General features: G+C 56.7%; 5 protein-coding genes across 5 annotated transcripts; 3 read left to right on the top strand and 2 right to left on the bottom strand.

The window, feature by feature from the left end:
* Positions 1 to 259: 259 nt before the first annotated feature.
* F5Z01DRAFT_132859 (uncharacterized protein) lies at positions 260 to 3,321 on the top strand. Its single transcript, XM_046257587.1, has 3 exons — positions 260 to 776; positions 836 to 2,439; positions 2,490 to 3,321. Exons 1-3 carry the CDS (start codon positions 380 to 382, stop codon positions 3,216 to 3,218), a joined length of 2,730 nt encoding a protein of 909 aa, XP_046117798.1. The 5' UTR covers positions 260 to 379; the 3' UTR covers positions 3,219 to 3,321.
* Positions 3,322 to 3,709: 388 nt separating this feature from the next.
* On the bottom strand, positions 3,710 to 5,031 carry F5Z01DRAFT_132886 (uncharacterized protein). Its single transcript, XM_046257588.1, has one exon. The coding sequence runs from the start codon at positions 4,910 to 4,912 to the stop codon at positions 3,983 to 3,985; it is 930 nt and encodes a 309-aa protein (XP_046117799.1). The 5' UTR covers positions 4,913 to 5,031; the 3' UTR covers positions 3,710 to 3,982.
* A 1,977-nt stretch (positions 5,032 to 7,008) lies between these two features.
* Positions 7,009 to 11,185, top strand: F5Z01DRAFT_133260 (uncharacterized protein). Its single transcript, XM_046257591.1, has 3 exons — positions 7,009 to 7,668; positions 7,728 to 7,823; positions 7,879 to 11,185. Exons 1-3 carry the CDS (start codon positions 7,177 to 7,179, stop codon positions 10,999 to 11,001), a joined length of 3,711 nt encoding a protein of 1,236 aa, XP_046117800.1. The 5' UTR covers positions 7,009 to 7,176; the 3' UTR covers positions 11,002 to 11,185.
* Positions 11,186 to 11,304: 119 nt separating this feature from the next.
* On the bottom strand, positions 11,305 to 13,580 carry F5Z01DRAFT_688160 (uncharacterized protein; the record flags this gene model as incomplete). Its single annotated transcript, XM_046266036.1, has 2 exons — positions 11,305 to 13,241; positions 13,295 to 13,580. 2 exons carry the CDS (start codon positions 13,578 to 13,580, stop codon positions 11,788 to 11,790), a joined length of 1,740 nt encoding a protein of 579 aa, XP_046117801.1. The 3' UTR covers positions 11,305 to 11,787.
* A 1,058-nt stretch (positions 13,581 to 14,638) lies between these two features.
* Positions 14,639 to 16,836, top strand: F5Z01DRAFT_637090 (uncharacterized protein; the record flags this gene model as incomplete). Its single annotated transcript, XM_046262255.1, has 2 exons — positions 14,639 to 15,801; positions 15,858 to 16,836. The coding sequence occupies 2 exons, from the start codon at positions 14,639 to 14,641 to the stop codon at positions 16,834 to 16,836; spliced, it is 2,142 nt and encodes a 713-aa protein (XP_046117802.1).
* Between the last annotated feature and the right edge of the window lie 840 nt (positions 16,837 to 17,676).

Here is a 17,676-nt window from a genome sequence, read left to right on the forward strand (position 1 = left end):
GCCGGCCGCCGCACCAACGCCAGCGCGCCTCATCAGCGGTTTACTTTGTGCTTGAATTCGGCATCCACCGTTTCTCCTCCCAAACAACGCCTTTTGCTGCCTTCCCGGGGGTCTATGAGTCCTTCTATACCTCGCTAACTCACCTGCATCAGCGCTTCCTACTTTCGCGCCGAGTCCGCTGCCGTTCTAGCCTCAAAAGGGATTTCCTTCCTACGCGTTGGCCACTTCCTTCCCTGCGCGCGCCAGCCAGCGACGGCTCGACACTTTGCCGAAAACCCCCCTCGCGCAACACGGAAGCCACGCAAAGCCCACAACCACCATCGACTCAGGCTTGAAAGTGGACAGTGGCCATTGTTCTCCCGTGTGACCTCATGTCGTAATGGAGGAGGAGGACCGCACGGCCAGCAAGATGAGCGGCATAAAGCTGGAGGACGGCGCTGTGGATGGCGCGCGGCTCGACGGTGAGGCGATGGCTATCCTCCCCAAGAAGGAACCGAGCGACGTGAAGAGCGAGAGGTCGCCCGCGCCCCCTGTATCAATGGACATCAAGTCGCGCAGCCAGAGCGTGGAAACCCCGACGGCCATGCAAAAACCAAAACTGAGTCGGAAAGCATCGCAGCAACCCCCGAGACCACCGGTCCTCTACACCGACCTGCCCGATGCGACCGACGAATCGTGCGAGACATTTCAGGTCATCCCAGATTGCTTGTACGGGTCAAAACATTTGGGCTCGACGGACAATGACACTTTCGACTGCGATTGCAACCAGGCATGGAGTAGGTTTTTTTTTCACTAAAACTGCGAGGCGGGAGCGTCGTGCGCTGACAGACTGTAGGCCAGGGGAAAAACGATGCCTGTGGGGAGGATTCGGATTGCATCAACCGCGCCACCAAGATGGAGTGCTCCTCGACCGGCAACTGCGGTGGAGGCTGCCAAAACCAACGCTTCCAGCGCAAGGAATACGCGCAAGTCTCTGTCATCAAGACGGAGAAAAAAGGATTCGGCCTGCGCACTGACGCTGAGTTGGAGGCTAACGACTTCATCTTCGAGTACATTGGCGAGGTCATCAACGAGCCGACGTTTCGCCGACGCATGGTGCAATACGACCAGGAGGGTATCAAGCACTTTTATTTCATGTCCTTGAGCAAGTCGGAATTTGTCGACGCTACGAAAAAGGGCAACCTTGGTCGATTCTGCAATCACTCCTGCAACCCCAATTGCTATGTCGACAAATGGGTCGTCGGCGACAAGCTGCGGATGGGCATCTTCGCCCTGAAGCAGATTCAAGCGGGTGAGGAGCTGGTGTTCAACTACAACGTGGACCGCTATGGCGCGACACCCCAAGTGTGCTACTGCGGCGAGTCGAACTGCATAGGGTTCATTGGCGGGAAGACCCAGACCGAGCGCGCAACCAAGCTGCCAGCAGCCACCGTGGAGGCACTCGGTATCGATGCGGACGATGGCTGGGACACCACTGTTGCGAAGAAGCCACGCAAGAAGCGGGTCGAAGAGGATGACGAGGAGTATGTCAGTAGCTTGCAGCCTCGCAGTCTCACCGAGGAGGACGCTACCAAGGTCATGGCCACGCTTCGCCAGTGCAAGGAGAAGTGGATCGCTGTCAAGCTGATGGAGCGTATACAGCGCTGCGAGGAGGACCGCGTGATGAATCACATTACACGGCTGCACGGCTACCAGATCCTCAAAACCGTCCTCAACAACTTTTACGACGATGCGAATCTTGTCCTGCAGGTATTGACCATCATGGACAAGTTTCCTCGGATCACGCGCAACAAGATCCAGGACTCCAAGATCGAAGCGGCCATTGAGCCGCTTGTTCGGTCCGAGCACGAGGACATTGCAGCCAGGGCCGACAAGCTCATGAAGGAATGGAGTCAACTGGAGATGGGATACCGTATCCGACGGCGTCAGAACGACGGCAATACGCCTTCCGTCAATGCCTTTGACGATCGACGAGGTGCTACAGCGCGTGAAGAAGAGAAGGCGCCGGCGCCAGCGGCACAGCCCATCGACGCACCCAAGGGTCCTCGGGGCAACATGCCGCAGCAGCGCAGCAACGGACATGCGTTCCAGGCTCCGCGACCACGCCCAAGGCATTTCCACAGCAATCGTGGGGCACTGCCCGAGGGCTGGTCGGCCACTGAGGACAAAGACGGCCGGACCTACTTTTATGACAGGCAGGGGGTCACAACATGGGTCCGACCTTCCAAGCCGTCGATCCAGCCCGTGGTGAACAAGGCGGCGCAAGAGCAGCTTGCGATTGCGGATATCATCAAAAAGGTCACGACAGAATCGCAAGCGTCAAAGCAGCAGGCCGCTGCCGGCACGCCCAAGTCCGCAGAGTCTTCTGCGAAGGAACCTAAAGATGAGCATTGGCGGTCACTGCCACTCGAGAAACAACAAAAGCTGTACGAGAGAACCGTAGGTCCATCCATTGCCCATTGAAGTCATACACCACTAACAGATCCTAGATACACCCCCACGTGAAATTTGTGGTCGACAAGTTCGGAAAGAAGCTTCCAAAAGAAGAACTCAAGAGGCTCGGCAAGGAAGCCTCCAAGAAGATCATCGCCTCTGACTACAAGCACAGCAAGGTGGTGGACCCGACGATTCCCGTGACGGATAAGCAGAGGCACAAGATCAAGAGCTTTGTCAAGGAATACCTCGACAAGGCAGTCTTCAAAGCTCGAGAACAGCAGTCCTCGGGAGCGTCGGGGACACCTGCTAGCATCGCAGCCCACAATGACTCCGTCAGGGTCGACGGCAGCGCCACGCCCACTGATTCGCCAGCCCTCAATGGGACGGACGAGGTCATGAGCGATCAAGTCAATGGGCAAACACCCTCAGACGTAGATCGCAAGCGCAAGAGAGACGATGCGACCGCTGACTCACCCGCATCCCAGCTCATAGACAGTCACTACTCGAAGCGTGCCCGTGAGGCTGGGGGACCGCAGGATACGACGCCCCCACCCCCACCTCCGCCGCCGGCTGGTGCTATTGGCCTGCAGGACGATGTATCACCCGAGGAGCGGGAAGTCCTCTGCCAGCAAGAAGAAGCACTGATGAGAGAAAACGAGGAGGCTCAGCGCATGGCCGACGAGGCCTCTACAACGGAGCATTTGGAGCATAGAGCCGACGAGATGCAGAGAGAGATTGACTTGGTCAAGGGGGCATCTAATCAGGAAGTCATGGGTCACTAAAGGCGTTGGAGGCGTTCTCACAAGCCACAGGCCACAAGCCACAGGCCACGTCATCCAGGTATATAAAGCCTTGGCGCTGGCCACCCCACTTCGAACTTACCAACCTGCACACCTCTATAGTAACTTACCTTACCTTTGTATCGTCAGGTCATCACAAACCATCCCACACAGCCATAGACACGGTCTATCCATCATTCTCCATCACCATGCCTCCTGGTCAATTACCTCCAACGATTGGCGAGTTCACGCCGGAAGACATGAAGACTTTCCTGAAGACTTTCGTGCAAGAGACGGTGCAAGAGATGGAGCCGTTTCTGCTCAATATTGCCACCAAAGCATACGAGCGATCAACCGACTACCGATCCTCTATACATGGCCTCTGGATCTTGCAAAAGCTATCGCCTGCCACACGCTCTTCTATCGCAGAAGCCGGCAACCAGCTGATACGTTTTCTCTTATAGACCATGAGAAATAGCTGCGTGTTGGTATGTATTCATAACACTGTTGACTTTACGAGCTATACTTACATTTGATAGACGATTTATATCATCACTGCCGGCGCGATCACTCAAAGAAAGGCATTACTACACCGAGTAGAGTGGTACCTAGCTGCAATCACTTCGGTGACGATTGTGTTAGCAATGTTAGTGATGGGGCTTTACTCCAAATACTCACAATAGCGACAGCGAGGAACACAGCGAGGAATACAGCGATAATTCATAATTCTAATTCAATGACTACTCGCTGGTATCATTTGGTTCTCGTCAATCCTCGTCCGAGTCGTCGTCCTTTCTCCTTTTCCTTTTGCCAGGGGCACTTTTGGTATCGTTGCCATCCTCGACCTTTTTGATAAATACGTAGCTTCTCGCGCTCCGCTGTTCACCTTTCCAGCCACCGCCCTCTTCTCCTTTCCTGTTCTTGATCACACCACATGTCCTCGCGTGCTTATAGCCAGGATAGGCCTCTGCTTGAAAGGCAAAACTCCTCTCGACCTGCAGCCCGCAATGGCGGCCCAGATCGCGAATGTTCCACAAGGTGTACGGTTCGCCCTCAAAGAGGGTGACGATGATCTTGCCGTCGGGCGCGAGGATGGGAAGCACGCGCTTGAACGTCTCGACCAGGAGGTGCTGGTTGTTCCGTACTTGGCGGTTGACATCGGTCGACAGACCGCCTACATGGGGGAAGTTGAAAAAGACCCGGTTGGGTTTCGCGGGTCGCGCGACGACGGAGGGCAGAGGTTTGGTGGAGTCGATGTTGTAGAGGATCTTGTTGAGCCACGGCTGCTTCTTCTCGGGCGCTTCAAAGTCGGAGGGGTAGTCTTCCGGGTCAAAGTCGGACGGGAGATCGTCCTCGTCGTCCGAGGCCGGCGCGGGGGCGGTCGTGATGGCGTCAATGTTCTCCTTTGCGTGCGGATACTTTTCCAACACCTCTTCTTCCGATTTTTCGTACACGGTGGCGAGGACATTGGTGCAGTTGTGGTGTTTCACGAGGGACGCGGCAAAGCTGAGATCGCCCTCGCCGAGTAAAAGAATGCGATCCGTCTTGGAGAAGGGAATCGTCGGTTTCTCATGGTGTTTCTGCTGGTGAGGTTTCTTGGCCTGCGATTGGGGTTGTTGCTCCTGGACATGGCCCTTTTTGTAGTGGGGGCTCTTTGTGTTGGGCTTCACGACGAGCTTTGTGCGTTTCTTGGGCATGCTGAAGAATGCAGGTGACTGTGAAGTCACGAAATGCTTGAGCGCAAAGATGGCCAAGTGTGTTGTTCGCTCGTCGTCTGCGCGATGGGGAAATTTTTGGAGGTCTCAGCCTCTCATGCTGGATCGGACGTGGGGGAAGATGTTGCCCCCACTTTATGTAAGGGACCTGTAGTGGAGTGCTTCTTGTCATTGACAAGCTCGTGTGCAGTCATCGGGAGGCCAAGGACAGGAGAGACATATTAGCAGCTCATTATGCAGAAAAGGATGAGCAGCGGCGTCTCTTCTCTTGGATATTTTCCTTGTACTGCACCCCGATCGAAACCATGGCCAAGGCTGTCCAACAGGATTTGAGCCGCAATGATACTGATAGTGCCTCGCGTGCCTGTGAATACAAGCACTAACAACAGGCTTTGCGGGAGCGCTTGCCGCTTTGGGACAGGTAACGGCAGCGCATCGGCAACGCGCCGTCGCCCGGCCGTCCGGATCCGACGAGTCATTAGCCAAGTTCGGTCTACCATGCGCAGCAATGTCCAATGCTTCGGATTTCGTGTCTGCTCCAAGTAACTACACTCCTTTTTTTTTTCGAATTTTCCTCTTCTTAATTCTGAATGAACTGCGCCCGTCTTATCTCAAGCCTGGCGAATGCCTCTGCTAGGACTCCGGGTGCTATGAAGAACGATGTGGGGCAGGCAGTATTATAAGGTATCGATGCATTCTAGGCAGCTGTGGCAAGTAAATCATCACAGCCGTGGTGTAAAGCATTGGAAAGAGATCATGACCAGGCTTGATACATGCAGGATGGTGGCGGGTCATGAGAAGTATTTGCGAAGATGATGGTATGGTTGGCGACTGAGAGTGAGTCGAGCATTGATTGTCCTGGTCATTTCGCACGTCTCGTGGTCACCATCAGGTGGACCCACGAGCAATTGGGACTTGGGATGTGGCCACTATTACGCATCGCAATTAAGGGACAGCAGCTTGAGACGACGCATAATACTGCAGTCTTTGGGCACGAGAATACACTCATTCACCTTATCCGGAGCAGGAGATTATTTGATGGCCAGAGCAGCTGGCAGTGACACCCCTTAGACTTAGACCCCTGCGTGCCCGACCCAAAGAGACTTTGTCGTCAATGCAACGCAGGAGCCTCCATGTCGTCCATGCAGGTGTTACAGTGCACTGAATGCAGATTGCGCAAGGATTGCCATCTGGTGGTAGCACGAGGTGTACGCTGCCTATGTCGCGCGTTGCGCAGGGCGAACTAGGTCTAGTTCTTGCACAAGGTTGCTACCGTTGGTGCCTCACGCCCTTCCCCTCCCGGCTCTTCCATCAGTATACTTTGACCGGGTTTCTCGAAGACGTCGATCCTTTCAGCAGAAGTGATGCTCGGTCCAAAAACCACATTATTAAGGTATAGACCGACTGACCGAGCAGGAGGCAGGCGCACGCGGCACGAGGCTTGTTTGTGGCCTGTCCTGTAGACGGAATATCCAGCCGTCCGAGCCTATCACAGTGCATGAAACTCACCATTCGGTGTCCAAACAAGCCTAGCTCGGGAGGTGGGGTCAGAAGGGACTGCACCAGGAACCAATGAAACACACCCAGCTCAGCGGTACGTGCCGCTGGTGTTTGTCCACTCAGGCAGGAGCAGCCTGCACTGGGAAAATTGGACTCCTTTCGGTCCAAGTCCTCGTTCGTGCTTTTGGTAGCCATCAAGAGCCTGCAACAGCGACACGACACCCATCGCCATTTGCAAATTCATTCTGCAGAGGATTCTGGCACGTTTCGTGGTGTCTTTTTGCTCTGACAATCCGCACAGCGTTGCTGCGCTGTCCCAACGACAGGGAGTCTCTTACTTCGGTATTGGTATTGGCTCACTCACAGCCAGCCAGCCAGACCAGCCAGCAAACCCACTCAGGCCAGGTTAGCGGTCGCATCGCATCACATCCACTCTCACCCTCCAGCCTTCCGGACTGTCTTTTCCTGTACTCTAGGCCACGACATTCAATGCACCACGGCCTTTCCCCAATCTATCAATACCCTCTTCACATTCTCCGCTGCCTCATTTACGTTGAGAACTACTTTTTGATACCCCCCACCGCGCCGAACTGTCGCTGGCTCAGGACGCTCTATCACGTCTTTTTCTGTGCGCAGGCCGGCCTAGCGCACCCGTCTTTTCCCCTGCTCTCAGACAAAATCACATACACCTACGCTTTCCGTACGCCCTCTTGAGCGTCTCCTTCACATGATTGTCTTCACCCATCATGCCTTCAGAGAATTTTGATTCTCCCGTGCCTGACGCCTCGCCTGCACCAGCCACTCGCGGTCGCGGCAGGGGACGTGGGCGCGGTCGAGGGCGTGGCAACGGCAGGGGCGCTTCCAACAACGCTGCCGCGTCCAAGTACACTTCAAATCGAGGTGGTCGAGGAGGTGCTCGTCGCGGAAGGGCAAAGACCTTTTCGGAGCCTCGTGTGCAAGTGTCTTATGAGCGCACACGCGACCTCAAAACGACGTACAACACCGTGGCGTCCGTCTTAAAGCCCATCTTGCAGGAACTTGCTGAGCGCGGCATTGATCTACTCACAAGCAATCCCAATGCTTACAAAAAGTTCCCCGAGTACAATGAGGTGATGCAAGGGTTGCGAGAGCGCCTCGCCTTTCGCAACCGCTGCACTGAGAAGCGTCTTGAGTGGGATCTGAAGCTGGCCAAGCAGACGCGGGAGGCGGAAGAAAAGATCATCCACCAACAGTTCGAGGTAAGGCGCTGTCCGCCGCACTGCTCACTACACCTTATTAATCACATTGAAATCTACAGAAGCAGGCTGAAGACTTGCTCGAACAATATCTCGATGGCCAGGCGAACCGCCTCCGTATTCTGAGAGCGCTTCACGCCAAAGACCTCCCGGTTGACGTAGGTTCAACGTCCCTGCATTATGATTGGCTGGCTGGCTGACCAACTACCTTAGATCCGCGACGACCAGTATGAGTATAAAGCCATCACAGATGAGTATCTTGATGAGGAATTTGGCCCATGGGAAGAATATCTCGACGGTCGCCTTGTGCCTTACCCGGCTGGCGTTGTAGGCACAAAGTCTTGGCAACGCTCGCAGGAGCAGAAGAATGTCGAGGCGGCCCCAGCCCCATCCCACGCCTCTCTACTGGCTACTAACAATGTCACCTCCGCGCCTACCTCTGCGCCTACACCTCCTCCGGGCGCAAGGGGTCGCGGTCGAGGTCGTGGTGCTGGCGCTGGTGTTGCTGCTGGTACCAAGCGCAAGCCGCAGGGCGAGCCAGACGGCCAACCAACACCCAAACGGTCGACCAGGAACACCACTGACGATTTGCAAACCTCGCAAGCACATATCCCCGCCAAGGGGCTGCTAGCTTCCGCTGCCTCTGTTGACATTGACCCGGAGGGAACCCCAATGGAGGAGGATTCGCCACGCGCTACACCTGAGCCAGGCAGTTTCTTCTCTAACCCGCAGGCCAAGAACACCGACAGACTACCGGCTCGCGCGAGGAGCCCAACATTACCCAAAGCGACTGGCGAGCCAGACGAATATGGCATCAGAGTATACAACCAAAAGGCATCCTATAGGGACAAGATCCTTAATAGTCGCATCTTCGTGCCCCGGCCGTTCGAGTTCCAGGATCACGAGATTGGCTTTCGTGACAGTTCAAATGACTCAACCAAGGGTCACACTGTCGCAAAGCGTGGCAAATATCTGAACACGCCCAACAGCAACGGCTTACACATTGACTTTTGGTGCAACGGCTACGATTACTCGCAGTTGACCCCCGCGGATTTCGACCAGGACCTGGTCAAGAAGTATGGGGTGCACCCGCTGTACGGCATCCCGCTCCCGCAAAAGGGCAACGAAGACAAGAAATTGCCTCGCAACGAGCAAGAGGCTCAAAAACCATATGTAATGCCTGGGAAGCCAATCGTCTTCCTGGCCAACCCCTCGGGCAGGGAGTCCCACGCTTCGCGGGCGTACCAGTCGACAGTCAACACGCGGCGCATCCAAGACGGTCCGTGGCGCCGAAAAATGGCCGCCAGCTTGCGCCGTTTCTGCCACTTGGAGGAGGTCGACGAGGAGGAGATCTCTGTCGCAGAGTACCTGCCCACAGACGCCGAGTACAAGAAACGCTCGTTGGGCACCGCCCAGCGTGACCTCTCGGCTCGACCTACCCCTGCTGACCTTCGCCAACCCAAGGACGAGGTGGAAGACGAGCAGAAGGCTAGCGTGCTTAGTGAGCGCTTCGCCCAAGAGCGACCAGATCTCAGCATCTTCATCGATGCGGCCAGCCACATTGCGGCCGACGAAGAGCAGAAAGCCTCCGCTGCGAGACAGCCAGCCAAGGCCAGAAAATACGACGCCATCCGCAACATCTTCGTATCTGGCAAGGCAGATGAGAGCTCGGCGGCACCCCCGGCGCCCAGTTCCTCTGGCAGTCACGACAACGCACGGCTGAACGAGACGGCACAGATCATGCTAGAGATGGCAGGGCTGGCGAGCCAGAAGGCTGCGGCGTCTTCAAGCATGGGCCCCCCTGCAGATCGTACAGCTGTGACTCCAGCCTCGAACTCGACCTCAATGGCTTCTGGGCGCACGCCCGTTATGGAAAGCCAGAAGCCTGTGGCCCCTGAGCGTGGAGCCAGCTACTTGCCGCCCTCCAACATTCGCGGCTACGGAGAACCATCCCAGAGTAAACCTCCTGCGCCTGTTGAGCGCGAGTCCATCTTCCTGCCGTACGCCTCAAGCCGCAATTACATGGACTCGAGAACAAGTTCAGAGTCGCGAAAGCCTACCGAGCAAAGCCCAGTGCAGCCGCGGTATCACACTCCACGACTACACTCGGAGCAACCTGCTTCCAACTCACCATTTACCCAACCTCCCCGCCAGGCTCACCAACGCTCTCCCTACCAAAGCGAGCTACAGGACTATCCCTCACGGGGCTCATACGAACGCTCCCAGCCTTATTCTGCCCAGCCCAATGCAGGTGCGACGCAAGAATACCGACCGATGCATCCGTATGGGCAAATGGCGGAGAGTGCAAACTATTCAGCTCGTTCGAGCGGTTCCTATCAATACAAGCTTCCTGGCGAGTCGAGGGAGCCACCTTCTTCCCGTCCATTTGATCACATATTCGGAGACCGTCGTGCGAGCGCCTTCGGATCCGACCATCCAGCATATCAACGTCCTTACTGGGCCCAGCAACCTCCTCCTGGACCTGGTGGCCCTGGTCCCGTATCTGGATCAGCCTTACCACCACACCCTCCTCCACCATCCTCTGCCGCTGCGCCGCCTGCACAAAGCCAGACACCTACCCCTGGCGGCGGACAGCCTTTTTCTGCCCCTCCTCCGCCTTCGTCCAGGGTTCCATTCTCTCACCAAGCGAGCGCAGAACCGCTGCCACCATTGAGGCCGCCCCGTGGTCGCAACCAGTCTGCGGGCGAGGAGAGCCTGATGGAGGGCTCACTACGACCGTCTCCCCAGAGCATCTTTAGCAGCTTCAGCAACTACGGGCAGCCAGAACGGCATCGGTCGGTGGCAAGCGGCTACGGCGCACCAGCTCATGACTCTCACCACGCGTACCCAGCGAGGCCAACCGAGCGTACAATGTCAGGGCAGCCACTCCTGTCGAGCATGATGGGCTCCCCCTCCCAGGGCTATGCACGTCCGAGCGGCTCACCGGTGTTCAGCAGCGACATGCCAATGAACGGGTCGCAGATGGGCCACAACCCGCACGAGCAAACCGCGCGAGACGGTATCTTCCGTCATCGATCCACGTCCTCGGGAGGACCGCCCCCCAATTTTGGTGGCAATCCGACGCTCGATCCGAAATATCGCAAGCTGCAGCCCGCCCCGTTGCCGCCGCATCGTAGCTGGCCCAGCAAGCCGGAGCTCAAGACGATACCATACGACCACAAGGATTCGTCTGGTGGCTCGGCTCCCGCCCTGCCTAGCTCGGGCCCCACGCAAATCCGGGGCTGGAACGTCAACCAGCACCGTCGTCGAGTGCGGGGGGACAACAAGGGGGATCCCAAGGATGCAGGCATGCCCGAGAGGGAAGACTCCCGCTAGAGGAAGGGCGGTTCCTCCACTCGAGGCAAGAAAGAAGCCAAGACCGAAGCGCCTCGACAGCTCAATCCTCAGAACCGGGAGGTTATTGTCATCAACAGCTCCCCTGAGGTGGACGTTCAGCCAAGGCACGATACTATACGAAGCGAGGCTGGGGACGAGGAGATCGTCAAGGGTGCAGTCTATACCATGGCGGACAAGCCGACGCATCCACCGCCTTCCGATCGAGAACTCCGACCTAGAAAGACCAGAAAAATCAAGGACTGAGCCGAAGCATCTCTCGCAAAGAGAATTGCACAAGGCGGTACCTTTAGTTACTGCAGATATGCAGTGAGTGGACTACGAGCATCCACCTTCTTGTTTCATCACCATGGAGCATTCATTCCCCAGGCATTCAAGGTTTCCTGATTTATTTCGACATTACATGAAGAACACGTGGTTCGCATGGGAGCACTGGGTCGCATACGGTTGTTTTTTTCTTACTTTACTTTGCTTGCGTCTTTTTGATGATGTATGTCTATCCCCCTCTTGCATGACTGCAAGTGCTTCAGTATTATACCATGCTAGTGAGCGACGGGTCAGTCACGATATGGAGGACGCTAAAATATAATGAATGCAATAATTGACTCACCGTACTTGCACATTCTGACGGGGAACAACGAGGGCTGTATGATGTGTGTGTGCATGTGGCACAGATTGACTCTGAACGCCTTTTCCTACTGCGCTACCTACCTAGTTACTGTACAATGTCTTCTTGGTATCGTTGCTAATCCCCTATTTTCACCGTGCCTAGCTGCCTTGCGGCGCTACGTCCCCGGCTGCCTTGTCAGCAGCACTAGCCGTCCCGGTGGTTGCTGGAGCCCCTGAGCCCGACGCAGCGACATTGGACTCGCCTGGCTTGCTCTCCATCTGCGTTTGCGGTCGCGCGTTTGCCTCCTGCTGTTGTTGCTGTGGCGGCGGCTGCTGCTGTTGCTGCTGCTGAAGCTGGAGTTCATTCATCTGCTGCTGGGGTGGCGGCGGTGCCATGCCACCCATCCCGTTGTTCATCATGCCCATACCGCCCATGGACGGATCATATCCCATGCCCATGGCCGACATGTCCCCGCCCGGGGGCATCATCATACCCGCGCCGTTGGGCGCCATCGCGTTGTCGCCGCCCCCCAGGCTCAGCAAAGCGGCGCCGATAACGCCCTCGGGGTGCAGTGGGTACATGAGGGCCTCCATGGTCGTGCCGTCAAAGATGACCATGTTCTGGATGGGCTGCTCCTTTTGCCCCAGGACGTTGATGACATCCTGGGCGAGCTGTCCGCCGAGGATGGCCGTCACGGGGGCGATCTCGCTGCCCAGGTTCTGCAGGAAGCTGCGCAGGAACTCTGGTGTGAGGGTCTCCGAGGGCAGGGAGAGAGCTTTGTGTTTCTGCGTCGCGATCTGGGTGAAGAGCTTCAAGTCATCCCTATTGCCTGGTATGCGACCCCCGTTGATCTGCATAAACTCCCACAGCGCCCGCAGGCACGACAGCGTGGGCGAGACGCCGCGCAGACGACGTTTCGACTTGAGATAGTCGTCTGACAGGGTGGCGAGGTCGCTGGCGAGGAACCACGTCGAGTAGAGCTCGCGCTTGGTCACGCACTCGATGGTGCGGGTGCCTTCTTTCTTGGTCTTGACATCGACGACGGAGCGGGTGCGGGTTTCCTGCTTGGGGCACTCGGTGGGCACGTTGCCGAGATCACGCTCAATGACAAACTGGTGCTCGATGAGGTCGCTAAAAATGAAGCCGTACATGCCATGTGTGGAGGCGGCGTAGAAGGCGCGCCCGTTCAGGCGGGTCGCCGTGTTGATGAGGTTCATCGTGTCCAGGTCGAGGTCAGTGGCGATGACAATGTCAAACTGGGCAAAGTAGCTGGGTCCCTTGACCTTGACGCCGGCCGGGTCGGCCTGGACGCGCACCCTGGGGTTCAGCTTCTGGATGGCTGGCGTGGCGACCTGGGCGCGGTTCTGGCCGACGATGGAGGACGGATCGTCGCCCGCCGCTTCGGCGAGGAAGAACTGCGCGCCAAGATCGGATTCCGAGACGGGCGCGTCGTCGAGGATGGTGAGGGAGCCAACGCCTGCGAGCACGAGGTTCTTGGCGATTTCGGTGGCCAGGGCTTTGATGGTGATGAGGAGGATGTTGGCGGACTGAATCTTGGCCTGGGCAGCGACACCCCAGAGGCGGATCTGGCGATCGTAGAGCGCGACTTCATCTATCAAGCTGGTTAGCCATGTGGGAAATGATTGTGTGCCAGCGGCCACATACCAGCGCTGAGGCTGCTCGGTGGGACCTGCGCTTGTCCGTTGGCGAGCATGAGCGGCATCATGAGCTCGGCCCCGGGCATAGGCATAGCGGACGCGGAAGGATCAGGCATAAAGTGTTGGCCATTCGGCATGCCACCATTCGTGGGGACTTGGTTCAGGAATTGGTTGCCCATCTCAGGCATGGCCATGCTCTGTTGGTGGTTGATGCCGTTGCCGTCCATTGGTTGTTGTGGAGGGAACTGAGCTGGCTGGGCAGCTTGTTGCTGCTCAGTCTGTGCTGGATCCATGGTGTAGAGGCGGCCTCTATGTGACAGAGGCGAAGACTGGACTGGCCGCGATGATGCCCACGCCTTTCTTGCTGGCTACCAACTTGAGGTCCAGGGCCAAGCAGCCTCAGTTCAGGACCAGCGCAATCGTGGTTGCGTCGTGCTTATGATGGCGTGACCTATTTGTGGTCTCGTCTCTCGTCTTTCCCCTGCGCCTCAATTCTCGAAGCAGGGCGGTAATTATCGCGTGCGTGAATGAGTTGAGCGAGTGAGTGAGTAGTGAAGCCCAAGTGAAGTGAATGAATGTGCCGTTGACAACGCTGGAGCGAGCTAGCCTTGATCGGGACTAGCTCCGAGATCTCCAAGACTGTGCCGAAAAGTGGGTCTGCTAATTATTGGTCTGCAACGTCACAGGGCAATGAATGACCCAGCTGGACGCGAATGCGACCAGAGTCGCGTAGGAGGCTGCAAGAGGTCTCGCTGCGTCAATGACTGGATCGGGGAAGAGACTGTGATACAGAGGTCTAGGCTCAATAAACCGAAGGCTTTTGCGGTGTACATGCTACATACATGTGCTGTACTACACGTGCTGAGGGCAGGCGGCTGTTCCAACTGTTGTGCGCCGCTTCCACTAATCGCTAAAATATCCAGTGACTGACTGGACAGGCCCAAAGTCACTGGACCCCGACCTGGACAGGCGCCCCTCTAATTAATTCGGCCAGACCGCTGCCAGGCCCTCGCCTCATTGTGTTCTTTCGCCTTACATATCATATTATATCCAGAGCATCCCGTGTTTTCGCTTTTCCGCGAGATCGCTGGTCTTCCAATTACGGATAACCGCACTTTGCACGTCTCCAGCAGATTCTCGACCGACCTCAGCTCAGCGACGCCCATCCCTTTTCGTACGACACGACGACATCCTCGACAGACACGTCGCCCATTCGTTCCTGTGATCCCGAGAAGCATATCCTCCTCTGCGGAGGGGCGAGCACTTGCCCTGGCGGCTACCCCATCCGTCAAGCACAGAGAGGCCGACCTCTCGGCCAACTACAGCGAACTGCTCTCTCGGAACAGATGCCATGGCGGATAGACAAGATTCAGATCCCAACGATGGAAGCCGCTCGGGCAATTCCAGCCGTCGACTGCGCGCAAGGAGACGGAGACTCAGCGAGATCAACAATATGCGTGGCTGGCCGGATGGCTCAAATCTCGAATCCCACGAGCACCTGAACAGCAGAGGGCGTCAACGTCCTAGTGACGAGCTTCCGGGCGATACGGCGCAGCCTGCGTCGTGGCGGCGATCGAGTCGACTCAGCCTCCTCGACAATCTCCCAGATATTCCGGATCACCAGAACCTCTCCTACGGCGCACCTTACGTCGGGATGTACAGGCCGTTACGCGGGACAGGCACATTTCGACCGCTGGAGTCGACCGCAACGGCGGACAACGAATTCCGGCGTCTGCCGTGGGCCCCCATTCCGAGTGCCCACGATGACAATCCCCAGAACCGCCCGCGGCCAGCGGACTATAGCGACCAAAGGCGGTCTCTGTGGACGGCTCTTCAACACCAGGTTGACGAGAGTCAGCGGCGCGTGGAAGAGAGTCGTCGCCACTTGGAGAGTCCCCTGCGGACAGCCGACTCCAACTTTGACGAGCCATCGCGCGCTCTGCTGACGGCACTGCGACGCCAGGTGGAAGAGAGCCAACAGCGTGTGGACGAGAGTCGTCGTCGTTTGGAGCATACGCGGGATCATCCCCTTGCGCCTATTCAACATCACAACGAGATGAGAGCTCTTACGCAACAGGGAATGCTATCACACTTCAGCAGAACTTTTGGCGATGCCATCCGGGCGCGTCAGAGCCTACAGGACGACGACTCACCATCGAGTGATTCGGGCCCTCCGACGCGTCAGCCCTCGCAGGCACCCGATACGGATGCCCATCGCCAGAAGCGCCGGAAAGTTCTGACAGATGAAGGCGACAAGAGTCGCGCCCCTTTGCGACGTGGACGCCGTGGGCAGGTTGAGCCCGGTGAGTTGCACATGGAAATGGTCAGCTGCGACGGCGGCATGTTTTCCGACGAATCCATGTACTCGGCCGCCAACATCCTCAAAAACGATTCCTCAGTCTATTGCACCAAGGGCAGTCGGTGCAACATTGTACTGCAGCATAGCGGATCGGGTCCTTTCGCCCTGCAAGAGCTCGTCATCAAGGGACCCAGGTCTGTCAATTATTCACATCCGTAAGTCTGCTTCCGCATGCCACGTATCTCTGGCAAAAATTCTGAAGGGTCTATAGTGTTCGGGAGGGAATGATCTTTGTCGCAGGCGACAATGACGATGATCTGAAGCGCACGACACAGTACCAGATCGAATACGACGCCCCTTTGAGATCTTTAGGCCGCGATGAGGACGAGCGAGGCCACCTGCGCAGAACGATTGCGACCACGCAACGGGATGAAGGTGGCACGACGAGTACGAGAATCAGGAGAGCACCACACTATCGAGCAAACGAGAGCGGCTATCGGACACCCCAGATGCCAACAGAGTTCGACGCCCCCCGGAATGACATTGTGGCGACTACGCAGTGCAGCGATGACAACGTCTTCCTAGGCTCGGACCCGCGCTCGCGGTTCAGGAGGCTGCCCACATATGTCGGCCAGCCGATCGAGACGTCTGAGATCCGGCCCAGTGCGTTTGGAGTCCGCCTCGAGGAACTGGATGAGCCAGGTGCTGGGCTGGCTCTGATTGAGGATGAACCGACTCCCACGTTCTCGAGATTGCTGCAAAACGAGCAAAACGCTCGAGCCGCTGCTCGGGCCGGAGCCAGTGCCTCGCAGCAGAACGACAGAACACAGGACGGCACCACACAGCGCACCAGGATGCTGCAAAGAGAGCTGGCAGGGTTTCGAGGGCAGGATGATGACGCGAATGATCCCGAGGCGCGCACGAGCTCGAGTCATCGCGCCGGGCGCGATGGCGAAATGTTGCAAGCGGAGCTCCGCACGTTACGTGAAGTGCTGAACCTGGAGTCCGATGGCACCAGCGACGAGCTGTCCAGTCCAGCAGGCGAGCTGCTCGTACCACACGCGCGCTTCCTGATGGACGGGCGGAAGAGCACATGTACAATCCGGTTCGACCCACCTGTTTCGGGCAGATTCATCCTGCTCAAGCTGTGGAATTCGCACACGGAGCCTTCCTGTAACATTGATATTCAGTCCATCACCGCGAAGGGATTCGCGGGCCCTCGCTTCTTCCCTGCGATCCAGCTACGATGAGAGCATGACGACAAAGGGGGGTAGTCGCGGTGCGAAGGGAGCATAATTTGTATACTAACCAACATGTACTTAATCAGCGTTTCTTTTTCGATGGTGTTAGGGGAAGGTCTGCGCTGGGGAATGGCAACTTCTGCCTCTCTGGTAGTGTCGTGAGCAAAGGCGGCGTTGGGCTTCCACGACGACTTCCATAATGATACGATACGAACTCGTTTGTTCAAATAGCAATTCACCGCTACGCAGTCGATATAATGAGGCCAATCCCAACGAACGACAAACACCAGTGCAAAAAAAAAAAAAAATAGAAAATACAGCTGCTGGCGGTTCTCTCTGTTGAACTACAGGGTAGGGTAGTCTCTGGTCAAGCGGACGAGACCCTGGGTCGTGGATGGAATCTACATTCGATAGCGCCGCGTTTTATCTTCAATAACGTCGAGTATGACACGGTCGACAGATTCAGGGTCGTGCATAAGGTTTCGCACTCATCCCGCAACTTCTAACGCGCGTAGCTGGGATGCTGATCAACTTTACAAAGTTCACGATAGCAAAGCGGAGGACTCTCGTCCGTCAAATGCACATTTTTCACAACTGTGCATGCTAGTTCTACTTGGCAACTCTTGTGCATCCATGTATGCAAGCATAATACTTCTTGATAGCCTGATAGACTGAATGTCATTGGTTCCGCATTCCACAGGGTCCAATCCTTGTCGTTGGACGGGAGGCACTCCTGAAGGGTGCGCCACGCCAGTATTGAGGAGGGCTAGACTGCATTAGGGTGGTCGCATTGCGTGAATTGGCACATGCCCAGTCAAAGAGTCCCCTCACTCTGGTCAAGGTGTACAA

Source organism: Emericellopsis atlantica (genome assembly GCF_019669845.1).
Source record: "Emericellopsis atlantica unplaced genomic scaffold F5Z01scaffold_15, whole genome shotgun sequence".
In the NCBI taxonomy this organism is placed as follows: domain Eukaryota; kingdom Fungi; phylum Ascomycota; class Sordariomycetes; order Hypocreales; family Bionectriaceae; genus Emericellopsis; species Emericellopsis atlantica.